Source organism: Delphinapterus leucas, chromosome 1, assembly GCF_059928025.1.
Source record: "Delphinapterus leucas isolate spDelLeu-1000000601 "Yukka" chromosome 1, BTC_Dleu_Yukka2, whole genome shotgun sequence".
In the NCBI taxonomy this organism is placed as follows: Eukaryota; Metazoa; Chordata; class Mammalia; order Artiodactyla; family Monodontidae; genus Delphinapterus; species Delphinapterus leucas.
Genome location: NC_143129.1, coordinates 78381642 through 78405593, shown reverse-complemented (window position 1 = coordinate 78405593; position 23952 = coordinate 78381642). Strand labels below are relative to the sequence as shown.

At 54.2% G+C, this 23952-nt stretch overlaps 2 protein-coding genes and 1 non-coding gene across 4 annotated transcripts in view; 1 reads left to right on the top strand and 2 right to left on the bottom strand.

Moving 5' to 3' along the window:
• The window catches only part of DCST2 (DC-STAMP domain containing 2), a 12066-nt gene extending 3659 nt beyond the window's left edge, over window positions 1-8407 (bottom strand). Inside the window, 12 exon segments of the mRNA XM_022559382.3 lie at window positions 351-478; window positions 1808-1938; window positions 2584-2684; window positions 2815-2982; window positions 4451-4615; window positions 5354-5511; window positions 5689-5902; window positions 6394-6459; window positions 6786-6983; window positions 7224-7325; window positions 7619-7789; window positions 7966-8407. Coding sequence (XP_022415090.2) covers window positions 351-478; window positions 1808-1938; window positions 2584-2684; window positions 2815-2982; window positions 4451-4615; window positions 5354-5511; window positions 5689-5902; window positions 6394-6459; window positions 6786-6983; window positions 7224-7325; window positions 7619-7789; window positions 7966-8233 — 1870 coding nt within the window. The 5' untranslated portion in view covers window positions 8234-8407.
• On the top strand, window positions 7039-23952 carry DCST1 (DC-STAMP domain containing 1). 2 transcript variants are annotated; one of them, XM_022559453.2, is made up of 16 exons: window positions 7039-8602; window positions 8962-9087; window positions 9374-9448; window positions 13631-13759; window positions 14105-14244; window positions 14998-15214; window positions 15316-15459; window positions 16127-16248; window positions 16622-16779; window positions 18852-18951; window positions 19077-19172; window positions 19311-19437; window positions 19824-19940; window positions 20425-20567; window positions 20689-20802; window positions 23319-23952. In XM_022559453.2, exons 1-16 carry the CDS (start codon window positions 8542-8544, stop codon window positions 23571-23573), a joined length of 2124 nt encoding a protein of 707 aa, XP_022415161.2. In that variant the 5' UTR covers window positions 7039-8541; the 3' UTR covers window positions 23574-23952. The 2 variants fall into 2 exon arrangements, with proteins under 2 accessions (XP_022415161.2, XP_089770539.1); XM_089914413.1 differs by lacking the exon at window positions 7039-8602 and having other exon boundaries at window positions 8647-9087.
• On the bottom strand, window positions 22710-22782 carry TRNAR-UCU (transfer RNA arginine (anticodon UCU)). The gene has a single exon. It is a non-coding gene; the product is annotated as a tRNA-Arg (tRNA).

Below are 23952 nucleotides of genomic sequence, written 5' to 3'. Positions count from 1 at the left end.
CCGGAGGAGAGAAGGTAAACTTGTACCCCCGCAACCACTGTGCTCCCCAGCTTTCAGCCCTTGCCTCCCCGACCCCACCCTTGGGAGGACCATCCTCATCAAGCGGTGCACACTAGGGAGTTGCTGCAATGCCACTTGCATATAAATTCTATTTGCACCAGAGGATTAAGGCTCACAGAGAAAATGAGCTACCTGAGGGTTCTGTGTAAATGAGGACATGCATAGTAATGAAGGGAGGGGTACAAAAGGTAAGGTACAGGAGAAGTCCATAAAAGAAGGACAACAGCTGATTGTCATATGCAAATGTGGTGAGTCCCAGAAGGGAGAGGCAGACTCCCCAGAAGTCTCACCTCGGCAGCCTGGGGTACTGCAGGACACCGAATTCTCTGTGTCCCCCTCATCCTGGGGCTGCCCGCAGCCCAGGCAGTAGGTCTGGTGCTGCCTAGAGTGGCTGATAAACGGAGCCAGGCAGGAGCACCTGAGGAGAGGGGTCCCAGACACTAAGCAGGCCAGCCCAATATATCCAGACAAAAATGTAATTCAAAAAGATACATACACCCCTGGGACTTCCCTGGTGGCGCAGTGGTTAAGAATCTGCCTGCCAGTGCAGGGGACATGGGTTCGAGCCCTGGTCTGGGAAGATCCCACATGCCATGGAGCAACTAAGCTGGTGTGTCACAACTACTGAGACTGTGCTCTAGAGCCCGCGAGCCACAACTACTGAGCCTGCAAGCCACAACTACTGAAGCCTGCGCGCCTAGAGCCCCTGCTCCACAACAAGAGAAGCCACAGCAATGAGAAGCTCGCACACTGCAGCAAAGAGTAGCCCCCACTCGCCGCAACTAGAGAAAGCCCGTGTGCAGCAATGAAGACCCAATGTAGCCAAAAATTAATTAATTAATTAAAAAGATACATACACCTCTATGTTCATAGCAGCACTATTCACAATAGCCAAGACATGGAAACAACCTAAATTTCCACGGACAGATGAATGGATAAAGAAGATGTGGTACATATATACAATGGAATACTACTCAGCCATAAAAAAGAATGAAATAATGCCATTTGTAGCAACATGGATGGACTTAGATATTATCATACTAAGTGAAGTAAGTCAGAAAGAGAAATACTATGTAATATGGCTTATACATGATATCTAAAATATGACACAAATGAACTTTTATGAAACAGAAACAGACTCACAGACATGTGGTTGCCAAAGGGGAGGGGGGTGAGGGAGGGATGGAGTGGGAGTTTGGGGTTAGCAGATGTAAACTATTATATATAGAATGGATAAACAACCAGGTCCTACTGTATAGCACAGGGAGCTCTCTTCAGTATCCTGTGATAAACCATAAAGGAAAAGAATATATATTAAAAAAGAGTTTATGTGTGTGTGTGGCTGAATCACTTGGCTGTACAGCAGAAATTAACACAACATTGTAAATCAACTATATTTCAATTTTAAAATTAATTAATTTTTTAGAAAAAGCAGGCCAGCCCAGCCAGCATAACTAACACTTGTCTTCTCTAGCACCACCCTCCAAACCAAGGGTAGCGCTTCCTGTAGGCAAACCTCCATCCCTCTGACTATAGCAACAACATCTCTGCTTCCTGTCCTCCTCCTTTCACTCCCCACCCCTAAGAATTCTCATCCCCAATCCATTCATGCATGAATGCCATGGAATGAGCACCGTCTTCAAACAAACCTCTGGACACCTAGGAAGGACAGTGATCCATTCTGACCTCTGGCTCTTTTTCTACCCCCTCTCACTCCACTTCATATAAGGAAGGACAGTGGGCTCACCGCCTGGCCAGCACCTGGAGGACACTCATGTGGCCCTGGTCAGCTGCCCGTCTCCTCACCGATCGGTGCAGGGCAGGCAAAAGCTTGGTTCGGCGGCTCAGAAGTACATTGTAGAGGTAGGAGATCCTCTCCTGCTGGAGGGGAGGTCAAGGAAAGGGTCCCCTTGATCTTGTTTCTTCTACCTGGAATGCCCTCTGCTCCCGCCTCACTCCCTACCTTTGCCTTCTGTCCAACTCCTATGAATCCCTCTAGGCTTGGCTCAATGCCCCTTCCTGGGGGAAGACTTTGGGACTTCCCTAGGTGGATTCACCCATTCCCTCCTCTGGATTTCCATAGCACTTTATTCATTCCTTAATAAAAACACTTTTTTCATTGTAACATCTGGTTAAAAGACTGTCCGGCCTGCCTCAAGACTGTGTCTGGTTCACCTTGGCATCCTTGAGGCCAGCACGGTAACTGGCATACGGTAGATGCTCAGTGAGTGAGACATAAATGAGTAAACAAATGGTGAGTTTCCATTCACACCTCAACATGTTAACATGGCTCCTGTCCCACCAGGGTTTTAACAAAACTTTGGAGGCAAGCTTTGTCTCAGAAAGTCTTGCCCCAAGAGGCACCATTTCTGCCATCTGCAGTCCAGATCATTTGCTTTGGGGTTCAACCAGAGGAGAGAGAGCTGGGCTGCTGAAGGCCTCTTAACTCCCCCAAACCAAGACAGACAGCCATGAGCTTAGCAGCCTGGGGAGGGGGGCAGGAACTGGCCGCGGACCCCTCACCTGCTCCCGGGATGGGTAGTAGGAGGCACAGATGACCCGCCGCAGGCGACTGACATAGCTGCCGAACAAAGTGACGAAGAAGCACAGGCCATACATGACACCTGGGGGCACAGCAGACACAGTAAGCCACTGCTGGAGGGCACGAGGTGCCAGCCACGCTCACCCTCAGCAGTCTGTGCCTCCTTCCCTGAATGGTGTCTATTCCCCCAGTGCCCTCAGGGGTGTGGATACCGATGACTATGTAACCAGTGGTGTTGGGCTCCGAGGGACGCAGGAGGCAGCGCTGGGACAAGATGGTGATGTTGCCTTGCTGCAGGACATCAAATGCCGACACCAGGTCGCGGTAAATCTTCCCAGTAGAGCCAGTGCCTTCCACAGTTATGGATATTAGCACAGGGCCTGGCACCAAGACACTGTGTGAGGGATGCTCTTGGCAGCTGCCCACTCCACCATGCCGGAAAGGCCATACTTTCTGGAGGGTGGAGAGTGGACAGTGCAGGGCATAGAGATGGCCCCCAGGCCCTCAGCCAGGGGCCTTGGACACCCTAGGCACTCTCATGGTGCCCTGGGGCTTAACATCAGCCCTTGGCACCTGGGACTGGCTCCATGGTCCAGAGCTGGCTGGCACTGGTGCCTGGTCTGCCTTCCCAGGCTACCAGATTTGAAATGACCTTAATGGTGAGTGAGTCCATCCCCTGACTCTGTGACCACCCAGAAGCATTTATTTTAAAGCATTTGCCTGGGGGAGGAAAGGATTGGGAGTTTGGGATTAGCAGATGCAAACTATTATATATAGAATGGATAAACAAGGTCCTACTGTATAGCACTGGGAACTATATTCAATATCCTGGGATAAACCATAATGGAAAAGAATAGGAAAAATAATATATATATTATGTATAACTGAATCACTTTTCTGTACAGCAGAAATTAACACAACATTGTAAGTCAACTATAGTTCAATAAAATTAAAAATTAAAATTAAAAAGAAAAGAAGCATTTGCTCAGCATTGACTGTGTAGCGGGTACTGAACTAAGTGTTTTATGGATTGTTTAGGGTTTTTTTTTGTTTTTGTTTTTTTTGGCTGCATTGGGTCTTCGTTGCTGCGTGTGGGCTTTCTCTAGTTGCAGCGAGCGGGGGCTACTCTTCGTTGCAGTGCGCGGGCTTCTCATTGCGGTGGTTTCTCTTTGTTGTGGAGCACGGGCTCTAGGCGCACGGGCTTCAGTAGTTGTGGCACGTGGGCTCAGTAGTTGTGGCTTGTGGGCTCTAGAGTGCAGGCTCAGTAGTTGTGGCGCACAGGGTTAGTTGCACTGTGGCACATGGATCTTCCCAGACCAGGGCTCGAACTCATGTCCCCTGCGCTGGCAGGCAGACTCTCAACCACTGTGCCACCAGGGAAGTCCCATGTTCTGGGTATTATTTTTTTAACTTTTTCTGTTGGGCCTCTGGTATACAGGATTAGATTAATTCTATTCTGTGGTTTGTGGCACACACTCAGTCAAAGGTCCACCAGCCACCTAGCACATGTGGTCTCATTTACTCCTTACAGCCACCCAGAGAGGTTGCTACCATGATTGTGTCATAGTTCAGATGAGGAAACTGAAGGTCTGGGAGGTTCAGCAAGGTTGCTCAAGGTCACCACCTGGTAAAGGACACTACTGAGATTTGAACCCAGGCCAGTCTGACTTTAGAGCTTGTGTTTTTAGCTATTCTGTTATGGTATAATCTTGAACTGGACACAGGGGTTACCAGGCAGAGGATAGAGCTGGAGGAGTGGCAATGTCAGGGGCTGGTAAGTATGAGTGACATGGGGACATTCAGGCAATCCCCCAGGACTGAGGAAGCTAAGGAGGTTCAGGCACTCACTGCGGGCCACGATCTCCCCCTGCAGCTGGTACCGGGCCAGGTCCAGGACCCAGAAGATGGCATAGTCCAAGAAGACCAGGAGGAAAATGAGGAGGAGGTGCCGGATTAGGTGGAAGGTTGCTAGGATGTAGAAAATCTGCTCCCACTGGGACAAGAAGATGGAGCCTGGGTAGGGGAGAGCTGGTCAGGACGACGCTCCCCAGTTTTCCCACCCACCAGAACCCAGCTCCTACAGAGATATCCCTCCTGGAGGCGGCTCCTGCCCCTGATCAAGCTGGAGCCTGTCTGCTCATCTGGAAGATGTAGAAGCTGTGAGGACCCCTGGGCAAATGTGGGAAGCACTCTTTGTGGGCAGGGGCACCGTGGCTAGAGGTGCAGGCCTAGCATCTCTACCTGGGCCTGGTGGCCTATTTCCAGTCTCTAGGAATCCTCTCTCCTGAGGCATCCTTGATACCCTTACCTGGCCCCCCACTTCACAGACAGCACTGCCCACCCCGCCCAGCTGCATCACCTCCATATCAGCAGAGGCACACTTCCTGCTCGCCACCCTGCCCCCCACCAAAAGCCTCCCCAACTTCACTTCCCTTGCTCCATATCCACTCCCTACCCATCCTTCCCTCCGTCCTGACATCCAGGGTGCTCCCAGAAGCATCATCTTCCCCTTCTCTCTCTGTCTGCGTGCTCTGAGGGACCCTACTTACCCCTTTCAGACTGACGGCTCCCCAAAGACAGGGTTGTGTCTCCCCCCAGCCGGAAATTTCCATCAGCTCTGGCCTGTCTCCCCTACCTCTTGTCCTGCCCTGAGCCTGGCCTGTGCATGGCACTCCTGGGCAGGGCAGTAGGGTTGGGGGAATCCCTGGCCTCCCTTAAGGGTCCCTGTCTCCGGGTCCTCAGGGCCCTCACCCGGCTGGATGTAGTGTCTGGCCTCACGGGCACTGAGTGGCAGCACCGTGGGCAATCCCGCCATGGAGCGGACAGCATCCATGCGCAGGAATCGGCTGGTGATGTAGAAGTTGTCGAAATTGTCCCAGTTCAGGTAGCGGTACCGGTAACACAGGGCTCTGGTGGGCCACACGTGAGGACCCTAAGCACCCCCCGACCAGAGCCCCCAGGGCAGGGCACCCGCCCCCGCCCCCAACCCTGCCCCCAAACTCCAGCCTCCCAGGATGCCATGGGCATGGGCTGGCCCCCCAGCAGCCCTAGCTCTCCGCCCTCACACCCGTCTTCCATCCGCTCACTGGAGGTAGAGAAACACGAGCAGCAGAGGCGTGGTGTAGCCCATCAGAGCCAAGGCCTCTCGGACGCGGTACAGCTTCATGCTGACAGCTTCGTGGAGGTCCAGAGCCACCTGGGACAGGCTCCGAGAGGCATTGAGAGCCACAGAGAAGTGGTGGGTGGCTGTCATGTTGAACTCAAACTCGTGACGCACCTGGTTAATCAACCTCCTCACGGCTGAGGTGCGCGGGTCCAGGGGAGAGGCAAGCAAGGAGAGTTAGGACGGGGTCGGGCTGCGCTCGGGAGGGGCCCGGTCAGCCCAGGGGTCCCACGGCTCACAGGCCGGCCGGGAACCCTCAGTGTTGGGACCTACAGTGGACTGAGGAGGGGACAAAGTCTCCACAGTCTATGCCACGGCCGCTGCCTGCCTAGCACCAGCCTTACGTCTCCACAACGAACATCTCAACGACCTGCTGCGGGGGCAGGGGACCCTGCTTCTCTCCCCAGCTCCCGCTCTCAAGTCAGGCTTTGAGGAAGCACCTCCTCTTCTCTGGGCCCCAATTTCCTAATCTGTACAGTATGGACACTGGCCTGGGTAACCTCTTGAGGTCCTTTCCTGCATTTTCATTCATGGTCTGGGAGCACTCCTGGGCTGGCACATCCTGGGAGGAGGGAGGGAGACCTCTCAGGAGCACCGCATGCAGCAGGGCCACGAGGGGATCACTCACGGGTGACAATGCTCTCGCGCAGGAAGGTTTGGATGTACCCGGGAATGATGCAGAAAACCTGGGCCACTGAGAGCCGAGACCGAGTGTCAGCAGGGGCAGAGACACACAGCCTGCTTCTCCCACCTCCAGGGACCTTGCTCTCACAGGGCCCCCTGACTTTTCACTCTTCCTACTAGCCTCCACACTGGCTCAAAACATTTTGGCTTCTCCTTATTACCCCACCCTCTACATTGGTTCCTCCCTATCTGCCCCCACCCGATCCCACAAAGGGCGCATCATCCTTATTGGTCCCGTATTTATTGCCCCCCATTGGGCCCCTGGGCCCACCCTCCCACCTGGCCCCTACATTTGCCGGGCCCCCAATCCTGCCGGCGAGCCCCTGGCTCTCTCACCACTGGCAAGTCCACAGAGCATCAGCTTGAAGGGCATGAGCACATAACACAGGTGGTAGGCTTGTGGTATGACCTGCATGCAGCTGTCCTTGGCGTCATCGAAGACCCGAGCACACTTCAAGTAAGGGTTGCCCAGCTCCGAGTTGCACACATCGCCGATGTGCAGGAGCCAGTACCACACGTTCCGCAGGGCCCTGGCTGGGGATGGCTGCGGGGCTGGTACCCAGGAGTCCTGCAGCACCTTCTCGGGGGGTGGGTGGGGAACACCAGGACAGCACCCAGAGCTGGAGAGGCTCATGGTCAGGGGCCTGGCTGTGCTATATCCAGTGGGAACTAGTCAACACCCAGGCGGGGCCCAAAAAGTCCTGGACTGGGTGTGAGGGTGAGGAGGCTGGGTGAATTTTGACCCTCCACAAACAGACATGTTAATGTACTGACCTATGTGCTTCACGCCATCCATGATTGACCGGAAGAACTTTCGGACCTGGTCAGCCACCTCCTTGGCCTTCTGGGCAATGGCTTTAATCTTGTTCAGGGCACCTGAGAGGTGGGGGCAGGGGTACTGTTGGAACTCCTCTGGGGGCTGGTTCTCACCATTGCCCTGGAGTAGGGAGTGGAGGGGGCCTGCCACTCGGGAAATGGGCAGCCTGGATGCTTGGGTCTGGGAAATAGTTCATCTGGCGGTGGAGCAGGCCAGAGAGCGAGGGTCAGGGGGTCTAACAGGGTGCTTTGAGGTTAGGGCCCAGGACCAATGGAGAGGAATGAAGCCAGAGGACTGTAGAATGTGCAGGACGAGGGGGAACTTGTGGGTCCGTGGAGATGGGCGGCCTTACTGACGAGGGGCTGCCTGGCCCTCTCCAGCACTTCGGCGGTCTGGTTCAGGGCCAGTTCTGCCCCACAGGCCACAGCCTCGCTGGCCCGGGTGAAGTTGCGCAGGGTGTTGGCACAAGGCCCTTGCAATACCAACCCAAAGGTAGCCACCAATAGCAGTGTCCGGCCCTGCTCTGGGGAGAGAGCTCCCTCAGAACCAGGCCCCCAGCCTGACACATGGCGGCATATACCATACAAGTGCCTTATAGAAGCCTTGAGAGTACTTCCCTCAACCACCCTCTCCCTCAAGATCCCTCCTGCCCCAGCCCCTGCCCCAGGGCCCACCCCTTCCACTGGGTGCCAAGCTTACTGGAGAAGGCCTGGGGCAGCAACAGGAGAACGGTGACTCGGACCTGGCGGGAGAATCCCATGCCCAGACTAAGGAAGGTGGCCAAAGTGAGGGTGCCCACCAGGCAGCCCCAGGGGCTGTGCCCTTCCACCAGCAGCTCCAGGAGCCCATAGGCTGTGGCCAAGGACAAGCCCAGGATAAAGGCCCCCGTGCTGCGGACCACGGCCCGCGCCATGCTCGGCTCCTCTGCCCCCAAGGGGTGCACAGCATCCTTCATGACTTTGGGCATGGCTGCGGAGACTAAACGTTTCCCTGTCTCCAGGAGACGCCCACCAGGTTCTGTGGCTCTTAAAGGCCCTAGAATTTCTCACCGAATTCTAAGGTTCCGGAGGGCTTTTGCTGTATCTTGGAATTCTTTATCCAGTTGCAAAGGGATAGGTACGTCTCTAATCTCCACATTTCACGGCAGAGGGATTCAAAGACACAGACCCCAGACAGGCTGTGGGTGAGGCGGTGGAGACAGAAGCAGAACCTCTCGTCCAAGGACATCTTCGAGGAGACTTCTGGGATGAGAGAGGGTTCATCCAGAGCACACTTATGGCCATCAGACCTCATCAGAACGGAGCAAAAGGGCAAAAAAGGAAACAACCCCACACCAGTGAGTCAGTCACCAGAGACCCCAACCCTTCCCAGTGACTCCCAGCGGCTCCCAGCCCCCACTCCTCTCACCCAATCTCTCCTCCAGGACCCCAGCACCTTCCCCCACTTTGGGGTTCCCCAGCCTCCACCCCCTCATCCAGTGCCCTCCTCCGGGCTAGCCCTTTCTTCTTCTCTAGCTCATGTCTGCCCCATTTCCCCAGGGTCCCTCATCCTCCTTCAGGATCCCCCAAGTTCCTGCCACCCTCATCCGGGTTCCCCAGCCTCTACCCTGCTGCAAGCCCCTAAACGTAATGAATCACGCCCCAGCCAGAAGAGTAGTATGTTGGCCTTGCTGGGCTAAACTCTTCGACCCTTCAGCGGTGCAGAGGTTCCTGAGCTGGGGGTTGCCCGTCTCCTGTAGCCGATTCCTGTGGCGCCAGCGGGGCGAGTTTCCGGTTAGTGCTCTCCTGCTGGGGGCAGGCGCCGGGGGGCTCCTGGCCATAGGTGAGTACAGGGCAGACGTCAGGGATGGGGCCCATCTTTTTTTTTTTTTTGCGGTACGCGGACCTCTCACTGTCGTGGCCTCTCCCATTGCGGAGCACAGGCTCCGGACGCGCAGGATCAGCGGCCATGGCTCACGGGCCCAGCCGCTCCGCGGCATGTGTTATCTTCCCGGACCGGGGCACGAACCCGTGTCCCCTGCATCGGCAGGCGGACTCTCAACCACTGCACCACCAGGGAAGCCGTAGGGCCCCATCTTTCGACCTTTGGCTTCACCCTGTATCCTTAGGTCTCTTTCAGCTCCTGGTGAACCCTATGAACATCTACGAAGATCAGAAGATGGTGACGTTGTACAGCTTGGTGGGTTAGTGCCGGGCTAGGGACAGGGACACAGCCCAGCTCTGGGTGCACTTGTTTCTTCTGTTCCCAAGTGTCCCTTGTAGCCTCAGCCTTGTTTTGGCCTTTGAGAGGAGGGAAGAGGCCCCCAGTCTACAGAAGAAGACACAGTCCTTGCCCACTAGAGTCTCCCCAATCTGAGGGACTCCCTATTACCCCCATGATATGGTCCAAACCCCACGACCATTCATAATCCCCATCTCTCCTGACCTCTCTGGTCTTGTTTCCTGCTGCTCCTGATAAATTCAATTCATTCACTCATTCATTCATTTAGCACTAACTGAGCACTTGCTAAGGATTCAGCAGTGGACAAGGTTGACAAACACCCAGCACTTTTTAAAAAAATTTTACACTCCTAGAGCTTATAATATATATAACACATATTACACACACATACATACATTGTAATATATAGTGCATACTTGTATATATACATGTGCAGTGACAGCTACAATATAAATCTAATGATTTCTTTTTTTTTATAATGATTTCTTTTTTTTTCTAATTGACATATAGTTGCTGTACAATATTATGTTAGTTTCAGGTATACTACACAGTGATTTGACATTTTCAGACATTATGAAATGATCACCATGATAAGTCTAGGAACCATCTGTCCTTGTATAAAGTTACTACAATATTATTGGCCATGTTCTTTTTTTAATTGAAGTACAGTTAATTTATAATGTTATATTAGTTTCAGCTGTACAGCATATTGATTCAATATCTTTATAGGTTATACTCCATTTAAAGTTATTATAAAATATTGGCCATATTTTGGTCAATAAGGATACTGACCAAATTCTTTATGCTATATATTATACCCCTGTGACTTATTTATTACATAGCTGGAATTTTGTACCTCTTAATTCCCTTCAACTACTTCCCCCCTCCCCAACCCCACACCCGCACACCCAGCTCTTTGAGAGTTTACGTTCTCTTTCAAGTTTACATTCTAGTGGAGAGAGTTAGACAACACATGAACAAGAAATAAACAGGAGCATTTCTGATGGTGACAAGTGTTATGAAAAAAGTAAACCAGGGGGATGTGATAGAAAGAGATTGGGAGCTAGCTTGAGTAGTCAGGGAAGGCTTCTCAGAGAAGGTGACATTTGATTGGAGACCTCGTAACAGGAGGTGTTGAGCCGCAAGAACAGAAAACCCACCTAAAAGTGGTTTAACCATAGAGGGAGTTTATCATCTCATATAACAAGTTTCAAGGTAGAGTGGTTTTGGAGTTTGGATAATTCAGCCGCTCAGTAAACCCACCAAGACCCAGCTTCCTTTTGACTTTTTTCTCTGCAGTCTTTGGTCTGTACATCATTCCTATTCGGGTCATGAAATGGCTGCAGCAAATCCAGGCATCACATCCTCATACAGGAGTGTCAAAAGAGCAGAACATTCCTTCCTCATGTCTCTTATAAGAACAAAGAAAACTTCCCATAACCCCCCAGCCAACTTCCCCCACACCTCTTTGGTCAGAGCGACAGCACGTGTCCCTTCCTAACACTGTCCCAGGCAAGGGGCTCGGACATGGCATCATCCCCGGTTCACTGAATGATCTACCTCTATGGGATACCAACAGGAAACTACTTTTTCCCTGACCACTGTATTCCAACCTTTCTCCCACTGATGACCTCTCACACAGACCCTTAGCTTTCTGGTGATTTTAATCTAGAAGACCTAGTCCTGCTTCAGTAATTATGACTGTTTTTAGGGTTTAAGAGGTCCAATCCAGTCTACGTCAAGATTTCAATCTCACGTCCATTCTCAAACATCTTCCCTCCTTACCGCCCCCTTGCCCCGCAGCTCAGGCCTGATCCCTGGCGTGAGGTCCCGCGGTGGAGAAGGCGGCACGGCCTGCTCACTCACTGTTTTTCTCCATTTCCTTCCCCTTCTGGTTCTTCTGATGTCAGAAAGGGGATTAGAAGAATTAGAGGAAAAGGGACAAAAGTCTGAAGTCATCGATACTGTTTGAATTCCACCGCCTCTGTGCAGCGAGTGCTCACATCCTGGCTGTCTCAGGGGGCCCATTCATGGTCCCGCTGGAGGCTCTGTGTGGACCGCAGAGTGCCTAGTTTCCTGCTGAGGGCAGTTCTCTTTGACTGACTTCGAATGAAGCTCCCTGTAGCTCCTACAGGCCACCTGCAGCCTCTTACCTTTAGATGCCTCCACCCAAGCAGGCAGAGGGTCCCCATCCCAGAGGGATGGCTTGAGGCCTGCTGCCCTCCACACGTCTGCTTGTCCCAGAGGAAATGCACACATCCTTGCCCTGCCAAACTAGGAAAGCAGGGCCCCTTGCAGCTGCCCCCTCCCCTGTCATGATGAGAAGCGAGTACCACTCTCCATGTTCATGTTTCCCTGACACTCCCAGGAGGCCCTGCTGAGCACGTCCGTGAACTCTCCTCCCTCTCTGTGCTCCGGTGACAGCCCTGGGGTGGCCCTGCCAGGCTCTGCAGCTCAGCGGGCGTCCAGCGGGCGTCCAGCTGAAGCACCAGCTTCAGAAGGGTTCTCTTGGAGTCTGTCACTGGGCATGAGGAAGTGAACACCCAACCTCTCCTCAGACTCTCCTCCCATGTCTGCCTACTCTAACCACTTCTCTCTACGTCCAGAAAACTCAGATTTCTGGTCTTGCCTTTGTATAGACTGGTTGGGGTAGTGGGGTGAAGAACCAGTTTTGCTCTTTCGGTAAAGCCCAGACTGAGATCAGCAAGCTCCATGGGGCTCTCTTTAGAATGTAGAGCAACGCTTGGTCAACAATCATCCTCAGAATGTAGGACAACTATTTATCCACTATCGTCCTCAGCTTGAGTCTTGGCCAAAAGGCCGGTGGAGCCGGCCAGGTGAAGACTCTAGGAGGACGAGTGCTCCTGGCAGGGGGAACAGCGAGGGCAAAGACCTGAGAGGAGGAATGAGCTTGGCAGGTTCTAGGAACAGCAGTAGGCCAGCGTGGGCGGACATGGTGGGCAAAGGGCTGAGTAGCATGAGGTCACTTCAGAAGGTAGTCAGGGGCCAGATCACGAGTCGGTCGACCGTGTTAGGAGAGTCTGGATTTGTTCCCAAGTGAGGTGGAAAGTCACTGCACGGTTTCAAGCGGAAAAGGGACATGATCGGATTTCATTTTTACAAGATCCCTCTGGCTGCCTTGTGAAAATTGAAGTTTAGGTTAGCAAGAGAGGAGCTAGGGGACTAGTTAGTCCCAGTGAGAGACGCTGGGGACTCTATGAGGGCAGTGCAGATGGAGGGAAGAGTCAGGACTTGGGATTTGCTTTGGCGATCCTTGGGAGAACGCTCTATCCACACAGGAATCTTCTAGGTTCCCTGACCAGTTTATGCTGTTCCTTTGGCCTGGAATGCCTAACAACACTTACTCATCTTCCAGGCCCAGCTGACACATCACCTCCTTTGTCCAGCCTTCCCAGCCCCACCCGCCCCCGCAGAAATACCCGCTCCCTCCTTGGCTCCCACAGCTCTGTATAAGCACCTCCCTGTGCACTTAGCACTTGGTGTTGCAGTCATTTGTTTACCCGTCTGTCTCTCTCCCTGGATTACAAGCTTCAAGGAGCTCACTGTCTCCCTGCAGAGACCACAGGGAGACACATGTGAAACTGCTAAAACATACCAGGAGGTACACGATTAAGGGCTAAAATTAGGGACCGAGATGGTGAGTGCTGTAGGTGTCAGAGCACGGGGAATATTGAGGTGGCTGTGGCCTCTCTTCTCACTGCTCTGAGCACCAGTGCCTGTTTCCAGAATTTTTCTCTTGCTCTCTCTTCTCCCTCAGTACCTAGGGTTAGTGTGAATCCAGCCTGGAAAAGGGAAGTGTTGGCCCCCTTCCCTAACACAAACCCACACACTCATACACACAGCAAGTCAATCACCAACCATGGCTTTTCAATCTCTAGCCATCTCTCCAAGCCCTTCCACAGGCTGCCACACAGTCGAACTCCGTAAATGGCTCTTCAAGAAATGAATGAATGAGTGGTCTAGGAGGCCTATCAGAGTCAGTGTAAATGGGACAAGGGCAGTACAGTGATGGTTCTAGAAGGGAGTTGTGCGGGGTGGGGGTGGGGGGGCGGTGTGTGCTCTGTTAAACCTGGTGGTTTAGCGTCCTGACTCTGCTTCGCCATCTCCTGGGCTCTCCTGACAGGCTTGGGGGCCATAGGCTGGGGTACCTCCCCTCACATCCGCTGCGCCAGCCTCCTGCTAGTACCCAAGATGCTGGGCAAGGAGGGCCGGCTCTTTGTGCTGGGATACGCCTTGGCCGCCATCTATGAGGGTGAGTGTGTGCCCCTGGGTACCAGTTAGTGACACTGAAGCAGTGACCCTGGGTGGGCCATCCATTGAGAGCCAGGCCTGGTGAAGGAGAAAGAGTGGGGGTCTAATCCCAGCTGTTCCAACTTGCTCTGTGTCCCTGAGAGGTTCCTCCACATCTCTGGGCCACCTTAGTTTACACAGAGAAAAAAATCAGGGGTTGAATGAGATGACCTCTCACCAGCTTCTGAGCCCCATCAGTGTACAGTTCTAGAAGGTGGCCACTGCTCGCAGAGCAGGAGCTAGGGATGGGCTGAAGAAAGTTAATTGGCTCTAGAGGGAGATAATCTACCAGGGCATCTTCCCCCAGGACCAGTGGCCAACCTGCGGCACAACCTCAATGAGGTGATAGCATCGCTCGGCTGCACTGTGGAGCTGCAGATCAACAACACCCGCTCGGCTTGGCGTGTCTCCACAGCCCCCCTGCGGGCAGTGTTCAAGGACCTGCTGGTCAGGACCCTACACAGGCAGGGCCTAGGGGTCCCTCTCCCCGCAGGGCCTAGATGACCTGAGCTGGGACCCTGGACTTACAGTTTCCCAATGGGGGCGGTACTGGCATTTTTTGGCAGAACTGTTCCCAAACATTGCAGGATGTGCCCTGGTCCCTGGACACTCAATGCCAGGAGAGCCCCCGCCCGCAGCCACTGGGACACACCACACACACACTTCCAAACACCTGAGTAGGTGGTACTCTGGGCAGATGAGCTAGAATGTCAGGAAACTGGGGGCCCCGGCCTTGAGGAGTTTGGAAACTTTGAGGATCAGGGGATGAGGGAATTGGGTACTGGAATTGGGTACTGGAGATTAGAAGAATTGGAAAGTTGAGGAGTGGGGGAGAGAAGGGCTGAGGGGCTTGGGAGTCGGGGACATTGAGATGGCACAGTGGCCTGAGAGGTTAGTGATGAGGGGTGAAGTCCAAGGACCTGGGGAACCCTTCCTTGACTAACCAGGACCTGGGATGGGAGGCCTCAGGAAGAGCTGGGAGCCTGGGGTGTAGGCGGAGCAGAGGCACCTGGGGAGGAGAGAGGGCTCCCAAGCACTACGAACAGTGGACTGTTTGAGGCGAGAGGCCATCTCTGGGCCTAGGCTCCCTATAGGCTTGAGGTAAGAGCCCAAAGCTTGGCTAACAGGGGAAGAACAGGCTGTCTGGCAGCAGAAGCTCTAAGCTCGCATGCCTGACCCCTTTCCTCCCTCCGACCCCAGAGCAGCAAAGAGTCATTGAAAGCCAAGACTCAGAACATCACCAGCTCCTTTGAGGAACTGGACGCCCAGGTGAGCAGTGAGAGTGGATACGCGCCCGAGGATGCCGAGGGCTCGGAGGAGACAGCCCCAGGCAGAGAGACCCTCCGCGCCTCAGCCTTCAGACACCGCCTCTCTACACAGAAGATGTATGAGCTGAAGACCAAGCTGCGCTGCTCCCGTGAGGGGGATCCCTGGGCAGGGGAGGGCGGGGAGGGCCACCGGGCCAGGGCTCCGGGTCAGGGTGTGGGGACCTCAGACCCGCACTGCCCCTTCCCGCAGATGTGGTGAACAAGGCCATGCTAAACTGCCGCCGCTGGTTTGACCAAAAGCACAGAGAGTGCATTCAACGCATCTGGGTCCCACTGCTCAGCCACCTGCTCTGCGTGCCCATGAAGTTCAAGTTCTTCTGTGGCGTTGCCAAGGGTCAGCATAGTGGCAGGAGGGAGGGGAGCAGCAGGGCTAGGGATCTGAGTCCTTGGGGACCACTAGGTAGGTGTAGGGCAGGAAGGCATTCAGGAGGGGAGGCTTTCAGCTCTGAGGACACAGCATCCTCAGGGTCCAGCCCTTCCAACTGACCAGCTTTGTGACTCAGGTGAGTTTACAGCAAGGCTCTCAGCTTCGTCTCTTCATCTGAAAGATGGACATAATGATAGTACTCATGCCATTAGGGGTTTTGAGGATTTAAGGGGATAATACATGTAAAGCAGGTAACAGAGCTGGCCCACAGAGGAATTGCTCTATTAAGTATCGGCCATCATAATTAGTTAGTGTTTGGTATGGTTATAGACAGGTGAAAAAAATGGGGGAAAGAATTCAAGGAGAGTGAAGAGGGGAAAGACTCAGGGTGGTAGAAAGTCATGGGCGGGGACTTTCAGTGGTTAGGACTCCGCACTCCCACTGCCAAGGACCCAGGTTCAATCCCTAGTGGGAGAACTAAGATTCCACAAGCCACATAGTGCAGAAAAAAAAAAAAAGAAAGAAAGAAAGTCATGGGCAGAGAGACAAAAAAGCAGCATGAAGAGGATCACAGGAAGGGAGGACTGGAGGCCGGGCCCAGGGAGGCCCCTAACCTGGCCCCCCTGTCCACCAGTGATGGAAGTTTGGTGCCGTAGTCGCATCCCAGTGGAAGGCAACTTTGGGCAGACCTATGACTCCCTCAACCAGTCTATTCACGGCCTGGAGGGGGAATTTTCAGCCACTATTAACCTCAAGGTAGGAGAGGGGCAGTGTGAGGGTGGGGGGCACAGGGAACAGGGCGTGAGGAAAAGAGCAAGGGAGCGGGCACAGGAGGGAGGTGGCTGGCTGTGAGGGAGCGGGAAGAGACGAGGAGTGGTGCTGGGATTGTGTGACAGGAGAGGGAGGGTGCCGACCTGCCTTTGGATGGGTGGTCGGCCAGGTGTGAGGAGGTGTCAGCTCATACAGGTGCAAGACTGTGTCGAGGAGGGCAGCGAACAGAAGGCAGCGGCAACTCCTAAAGTTCCTGGGAAGAGCTGGGGACAGGAGTGGGGCATCAGGGGAGAGAAGCCACAGAGAGGCTGGGAGGCTGGGTCTGGGCCTCTGAGTCGGCACCCGGGCCGTCCACCAGGAAGAGAAGCGGGCTGGGGTGCTGGGCCTCAACACGAGCTGGGAACACGTGAGCACCGAGGTGCGGGACTACGTGAGACGCCAGGAGGCCCGGCTTGAGTGGATCCTGGGGCTGCTGCACGTGCTGCTCTCCTGCACCTTCCTGTTCGTCCTCCACGCGTGAGTCCTGACCTCCACCCAGATGCCCCTTCCTCCGCTCTGGATTGGAGCCCTGCCCTGAGGGAGGCCCTAAGAATGGAGCTTCAGGGCCCTCCTCCAACTCTGAATGTGAATGTTCTTGCGCCTTTAACTTTGCCTTTTTATAGAGCTGGGATCGCTGTTTACCCAAAGGTAAGGGAAATGTGGACATTTTGTCAGAAGAAACAGTTACCCATGTTCCCACCACCTTAAAAGGGCGACCGTCTTCATTCATCTACCTCCTTCCGGCCTTTATCCCAACGCTGACTTTTTTTTTTTTCCACTTTTAGCTTTGACTTTTGATTTTTTTTTCTTGCCCTTCATATTCCCCTTGGCTCTGACTTTGTGCCATTTTTATCGTCCAACTCTGCTTTCATTTTCTCCCGCCCGCTGCCTTGGCTGCTACTTTCCCTCCATTTGGACCAAAGTCCTCAACCCCACCCAGCCTGGCGTCCAGCTGGGCTGCCCGGAGCCTCACTCGGCTTCCCTGCTGACCTCTGGACCCTTTATTTCCTGTCTCCACCCCCAAATGCCTGAGATGGGCAGGGGCTGGGCAAGGGCGGCCAAAGGGGCGCCTGCTCTCTCTGCCCCTGTTTGTGGGGCTCACAGTGACAGCAGGTGAGTGGTTATGTGTGTGCCCGGGGCCCCGTGGGACAACGAAGATCAATGAGCCACATTCCTGCCTTCAAGAAACTCAGAGTCTAGGGGAGGCAGGCGAGGCATCCACAAAACAGAGATGGTTCAAGGGCTGTACTATGGACTGGCTCTCGGGACTGGTATGGGAGCTGAGGAGGGGCCCCTGCAAGGGCCATAACTGGGCTTCAAAAGGCTGCAGATGGGGAGCTACGGTCAAGAAGAGGAAAGGTGTTCTCTTGGACCAGGAATCTGGCATTTGTGGGATGTGGAAGGCAGAGGCTGGGGTTGAGGACTGGGCTGAAGTGGGCATGGCCAGAACAGTCTGGAAATCCCTGCAGGAGGGCCCTGAACTGCCCCACAGTTGCAAGGTTGCAGGGTGGACTGGGACAGCCTGGAGGCAGGGAGGCCAAAGTGGGTCAGAGATTAGGGAGCCTGAGTGGAGTGGGGCGTGGCAGGAAGTTGGCCTGAGATGGAGGGAGGTAGGGGGAAGGTGCAGCAGGTCTCAGAGCCAGCTTGGGGAGGGAAGGAAGGAGGCACAGAGTCAAAAGCCACTTCCAGGTTTTCAACCTGGGTGAGGTCGCTCACTGAAGGGGCTGAGCTGGCTGAGGGGCGGAGACCAGACTCAGGAGGCCCAGGCCCAACAGCGCTAGGTCTCTCCACAAGGGGGCGCCCACAGTCTTTCTTTGCATTTATAGTTACTTCTGAAGGCAAAGATGTGGATTTTTACAGGGTCCCAGAACCAACAGCATTGGGACTTCTGTTTCACAGTTTACAGAGCTTATTTAATGTACTTATACAGTTTTAAACACATTTCCAACAATTAACATTTTTTCCTCAGGAAACTGAGTCATTATGTGGGACTTTGGGAGATACACAGAGGAGAGTTACATTTGCACGGGCACACACACGCACACACGGAAAACATCGCCATACGCAAGGGTGTGTCAGAGGAGAAGGGAAATGATGCCTGAGACAAGTTTTGCTTGAAGTGACCTCCGGGAGATGTTTTGAGGGCTCGGCCAAGAGGCAGGGCCTTGAGAGGTGAACGTGGGAGTCAATGGATCAGGTGATTTCTGCAACCTCGAGGGGTTTCCTTGTCTCTGTTCCTTTGCTCCTGCTGTTTCTTCTGCTTGATATTCATCCTGAAAGTTCCATGCCTGGGAAACCTTCCCCTACCTCCCAGGCACACGCATGCACTTACACGACGCTCCCTCCCCTCCTCACCTCTGTTATGTCTCATCAGTGTGTATGTGCATGTCTTTCACTGGACCGTGGACTGCTGGAGGGCAGGGCAGAGCCTTCTTCTAGGACGCAGATGGTGCTCGGTGCATGCTGGGTGGCCAGCTGACTGTGCGTCAGGGAAGCCCATGGTTGGGGGTGGGTGAACCTGGAGGCGATGGAGACACCCTCGTCCACAGGTGCTTCTCCTATGTGGACAGCTATAACGGGGACATCCGCTTCGACAACATCTACATCAGCACCTACTTCTGTCAGATCGATGAACGCAGGAAGAAGCTGGTGAGTGGGCACAGCCCTGCCCAAGGGTGCCCTGCTCTGTGCCCTGTGTGGCTTCATGCTCCAGGAGGGCAGAGGGGAAAGGGAGAGGGCGCTCAGTGCTCTCACCGTGTGGGCGTTTTTCCCAGGGCAAGCAGACTCTGCTGCCACTCCGCAGCGCTGAGAAGAAAACCGTCATCTTCCCCTGGGACCCCACTATCCAGGCCACAGAAATGAGAAATGTGGTGAGGATGGCACGGAGGGGAGGCCCCTGGATCCTACTAGAGGCGGGATCTGCAGGAGGGAGGGCAAAGGCGTCAGAGGGGACTCCATGCCAGGGCCAAAGGCGCTGCCCAGCTCTGACCCTCCTGCTCCCTGGGCAGATGAGGGAGCTCATGGAGACACTGCCCGTGCTGCTGCTGCTACTACTGCTGTGTGGCCTGGACTGGGCTCTCTACTCCATCTTCGACACCATCCGCCACCACTCCTTCGTGCAGTACTCCTTCCGCAGTGAGCCCAGTCCCCACTCCAGGCTCCAGGCCCAAGAGACACCCCCCTGGAGAACTCCCACCCTTGTGCAGACACCCCTCCCCCAATTCTTCCAATTTCGTCACCTCCTTCTGCATCTCAGCCCCTCCCTGTCCTCCTTATGGTCAAATATCAGCCCTGCAACCTGACAGCTATCACTGGGGCCCTCTGTTTCCACCCCCCTTTATATCTACCAAAAGGAGGAATTAGTACTCAGTGAAGGGATGGAAAGTCCTGTGCAGTTGAGAAGTATTTGTATGCCTTGACCTCTCCCCTACATCCAGTCCCCAACCTGCCCCATCCCCTTAACTCCAACTCTTTCCTGACTCCCCGCCCCACACACACCACGTCCCCTATCCTGGCTTCAGGCAGTCATAAACTGGAGGTGAAAGTCGGGGGGGACTCCATGCTTGCCCGGCTTCTTCGGAATACCATCGGAGCCCTGAACACCTCCTCGGAGACGGTGGTGGAATCCAACAACATGCGTGAGTGATGCTGAAAGTTTGGATCAGAGGAGTTGAGGGCTGGGAGGGCCAGGGTCTTTCCAAGACAAAGAGTTGGGGGACTGGGCCTTGGCTGTGGCAGGATGGGGGTTGGCGTGCTTGCATTGGAGAAATTAAACTAGGGAACATCAGGTCAGGCTTGAAGAGTTGGAGGATGACAGACTTGGGTCAGAGGAGTCTGAGGTCTGGGGCTTTGGGGCCTGATGGTCCCAGCCCTCTGGAGCAGTGCTGTTTAACAGAACTTTCTGCCGTGATGGAAAATTTCTACATCTGTGCCAAGTTGAGCAAATAGCCTCATGGGCCTAGTGGCTATAGTACCGACAGCACAGCTCTGCAGGGTGAGGGGCAGGCAGGAGGAGAACAGGGTAATCAGAGATTTAACCCACACCCCACTGGCATGGGGAATTCAACCCAGAGCCGCGGCCAGTCCTGGCCAGACACCTGACAGGCCTGCCTCCTCTGCCAGCCTGCCTGCCCCAGCCCGTGCCCCTGAGTACCAGGGCCTATTTGAGGGCTACACTACCAAGCGGCCTGCTAGTGTGTCTCTGCCTGCTCCAAGCTTTCGGCTACCGGCTCCGGAGGGTCATCGTAGCCTTCTACTTCCCCAAGGTGCGCCTCACCCCGCCCTCTCCACCCCTGCATGCACAAACACACCAGCCTGAGCCCAGTTCCCCACAAGCCCCATCTTTGGGGAATGTCTTCCTCCTCTGTACTGTCTCCCTGGCCCCAGCGTGAGAAGAAGCGGATCCTTTTCCTCTACAACGATCTCCTGAGGAAGAGAGCAGCCTTCACCCAACTGAGGAGGGCCACCATCGTGAGGCGGGCGCGACAGCAGAGGGCTCCTGTAAGTCCAGGCCTGTGCCCCTGGCTGGGTCTGAGAACTGAGGGGGAGAGGCATCTCCCCTCAGTCCACCCAGCCCCCACCAAGGCCCCAGGCCTACTGATGCTCAGTGAGTTCTGATGGGATGCATGCCAAGGGCCCTGGTCATCCAGCTCCTGGAGGTCAAGGCTGTGTCCATCTCTGTGCCTCAGGATTCAGCCCAGCCTGAGATCCTAAGTGGACCATTGGGGAGCAGGCAGAAAAGGGGAATCAGATTTGATACCATCAGGTCAAAGGAGAGCAAGAGCGGTTCATCAGAAACAAGGGACCCAAGACAAAGCCACAGGTTCTTCTGAGAGGGCTTCAGACCAGAACCTCAGTGCAGTCCCATCGGTGGGTGGGGTGGGAGATTGGTGGATGAGGGGAAGCAGGTGGGCTGGGGATCAGGGAGGCTTCATGAAGGGGCACGCAGTGTACAGAAAGAGCACACCGTGGGAAGAAGCAGGCTCCAGTCCACACTCCCTCATTAAGCTGTGTGACCTTGGCCATGGTCTTCACTGGACCTCAGTTTTCCCTCTGAAGAATGGGGAGTTTGGACAGATCTGTAAGGCCTGCTCACTAAAGATCAGTAATAGAGTGGTGGTCAGGTGTGGGGCTCTGGTGCCAGAGAGCCTGGGTTTGAATCCTGGCTCCTACCCTTATTACTATGACAATTGTGTGGTCTTGAACACACATAAATGCTGAGCCTTGGTTTTTCCCTTCTGTAAAATGGAGTTAACTACTCCATCTAGTTGTAGTAAGGATTAAATGAGTTTCACTGTCACGGTGCAGGCACATAGCAAATTCTGTACGTGTGTTAGTTGTCACTGTGTGATCCTAGGCAAGTGATCACCTCTCCAAGCATCAGTTTTCTTGCCTGAAAAAGAGACGATAACAACAATATCTGCCTTACACGGTTATTGTTTGAATTGAGTTAATTTACTTACAGTTTCTTGGTACAGTGCCCAATACAATTTAAAAAGCAAGTGGCAGTCACCCTTATTTAATCAGCCCTAACAAAGCTCATAAAAGTGAGAGACTGTGTTTGCTTAACTTTTTCCTCCAGTGCCTAGATCCCCCAACTCCCATGACACACAGTAGGGGCTGAATGAATGTCTGATGAAAAAATAAACATATTACAGGAGGAGGTGAGCTCCATGTCCTTCTATTCCACCATCTTGATCCAGCCTCCTAAGAAACTCACTGAAAATGAACATACTATGATTCCATGACCAGATCATGGAGTTAACTGGATTTTGATGGGTAGATGGAAATGTGAAGGGCATTCATTCCAAGCTAAGGGAACAGAATGTGCAAAGACTCAGAGTCCAAAGGGAATGCCAAGTGCCAGAGCTAGTCTAAGGAGAAACTGGCACAGAGGATGCAAAGTTCAGGGAGGGGTAAGTTGGAGCAGAGGCTAGAGAGAGACCAGACTGTGGAAGGCTCAGAAGGCCAAGCCCAGGAGTTCTGCCTTTGTTTGGCAGGCAGTGGAGCCCCTGAAGTTTCTTTCTTTCTTTTTTATTTTTTAATATTCATTTATTTATTTGGCTGCGCCAAATAAATAAATGGCTCTTAGTTGAGGCACACAGGATCTTCGTTGCAGCATGCAGGATCTTTAGTTGCGGCATGTGGGATCTAATTCCCTGACCAGGGATTGAACCTGGGCCCCCTGCATTGGGAGCATGGAGTCTTAGCCACTGGACCACCAGGGAAGTCCCAACCCCTGGAGTTCCTTTTTTTTTTTTTTTTAATATTTATTTATTTATTTGGCTGCTCTGGGTCTTAGTTGCAGCACACGGAATCCCTATTGCTGCCTGCGGGATTTTCTTTGCGGCATGCGGGATCTTTTAGTTGCAGCACGCAGGCTCTTAGTTGTGGCATGTGGGATCTAGTTCCCTGACCAGAGATCAAACCTGGGCCCCCTGCGTCAGAAGCGCAGAGTCTTAACCACTGGACCACCAGGGAAGTGCCCCCTGGAGTTTCTTGAGCAAAGAGCATCTGGTAAGGTGGCCTGAGAATTCCTGGCAATTGTGTGGAGAGAGGGTGGGAGAGTGAGAGAGCATAATGAGCCAGGCTTGTGATTTGGAATCAGGGTACCTGCGTCCAGGCAGGTTTGATTGTTCAGTCAGTGCCTTTGGGGAAGTCACTTAACATTTATGAGATTCATCTTTCTCATCTGTAAAGTGGGGGGGGACACAATAGTGATAGTCTTATCTGTCCTACTCACTTCTCAGCCCCACGGTGAGAATCAAATAAGGCAATTTATGGTAACGTGATGCTGGTAGTTGCTGTTACTGGCTGGGACAGAATCGAGGCTTCATCCTCCCACTCTCCATCACGGAGGGAGGGAGGCTCTCTAGGACCCACTTGCATAGCACCCTCGCCCTCCAGGGGGTCTTCTTTGCCCAATCTAGCTTCCTCCAACATGTGGGCATAGTCAGGCCTTGAGACTTCAGACAAGAAGCGCTAACAGGCTCTAAACCCCCCTTGCCTCCCAACAGCGCCGCCACTTGGCGGACATCCTGCACCGCCGCTGCCTGCCCCTCTTGCGCCCCTGGCTGCGCAGGCGATGCGTGGTGTGCCAGGCACCCGAGACGCCCGAGTCCTACGTGTGCCCTACGCCGGAATGCGAGGCAGTGTACTGCCGGTCGTGCTGGAACGACATGCGGCAGCGGTGCCCGGTCTGCACACCCCGAGAGGAGCTCTCCTCCTCCGCCTACAGCGACAGCAACGACGATGCTACCTACGCGGAGTGAAGAGGCGTCCTGCTGGCTCTCCCACCCGCTCCTTCCTGTTTAATAAAATGCTTTGTACACGCCTGCTGCCCGCGCTTCGCAGGGGTCCGGTACGGGAGGGCGAGCCGGGCAATCGGGAGAACTGGCCCGCCTGATCCGACAGAGCGGGGCGGCTGACTTGAGGCCAGAGGGCAGTGAAGCTGCTAGGAAGGCGTCGGGACCCACGGCCGGGTGGAGGCGCGGCTCCCAAGGCGGTCGGACCGGGCCTCGGCTCCTATTTTGCACAGTAGCCGGGAAGCCGCTGTGCAGATCAGCGCTGGCCGTGCGGGAGTCGGAGTCATGGGCTAGGTCCACGCCTCTTTGGGACCCGGCGCGCTGTGGGGGCGGGGCCTTCCGAGGG

Bases quoted from the DNA above. Each gene is read 5' to 3' on its own strand.
- DCST1 (XM_089914413.1), top strand. From the start codon at position 8,784: ATGTCTGCCCCATTTCCCCAGGGTCCCTCATCCTCCTTCAGGATCCCC. The intron at 13,760-14,104 runs GTGAGTGTGTGC...ATCTTCCCCCAG, and splicing joins CTTGGCCGCCATCTATGAGG to GACCAGTGGCCAACCTGCGG. The intron at 16,780-18,851 runs GTGAGTCCTGAC...CCTCGTCCACAG, and splicing joins TTCCTGTTCGTCCTCCACGC to GTGCTTCTCCTATGTGGACA.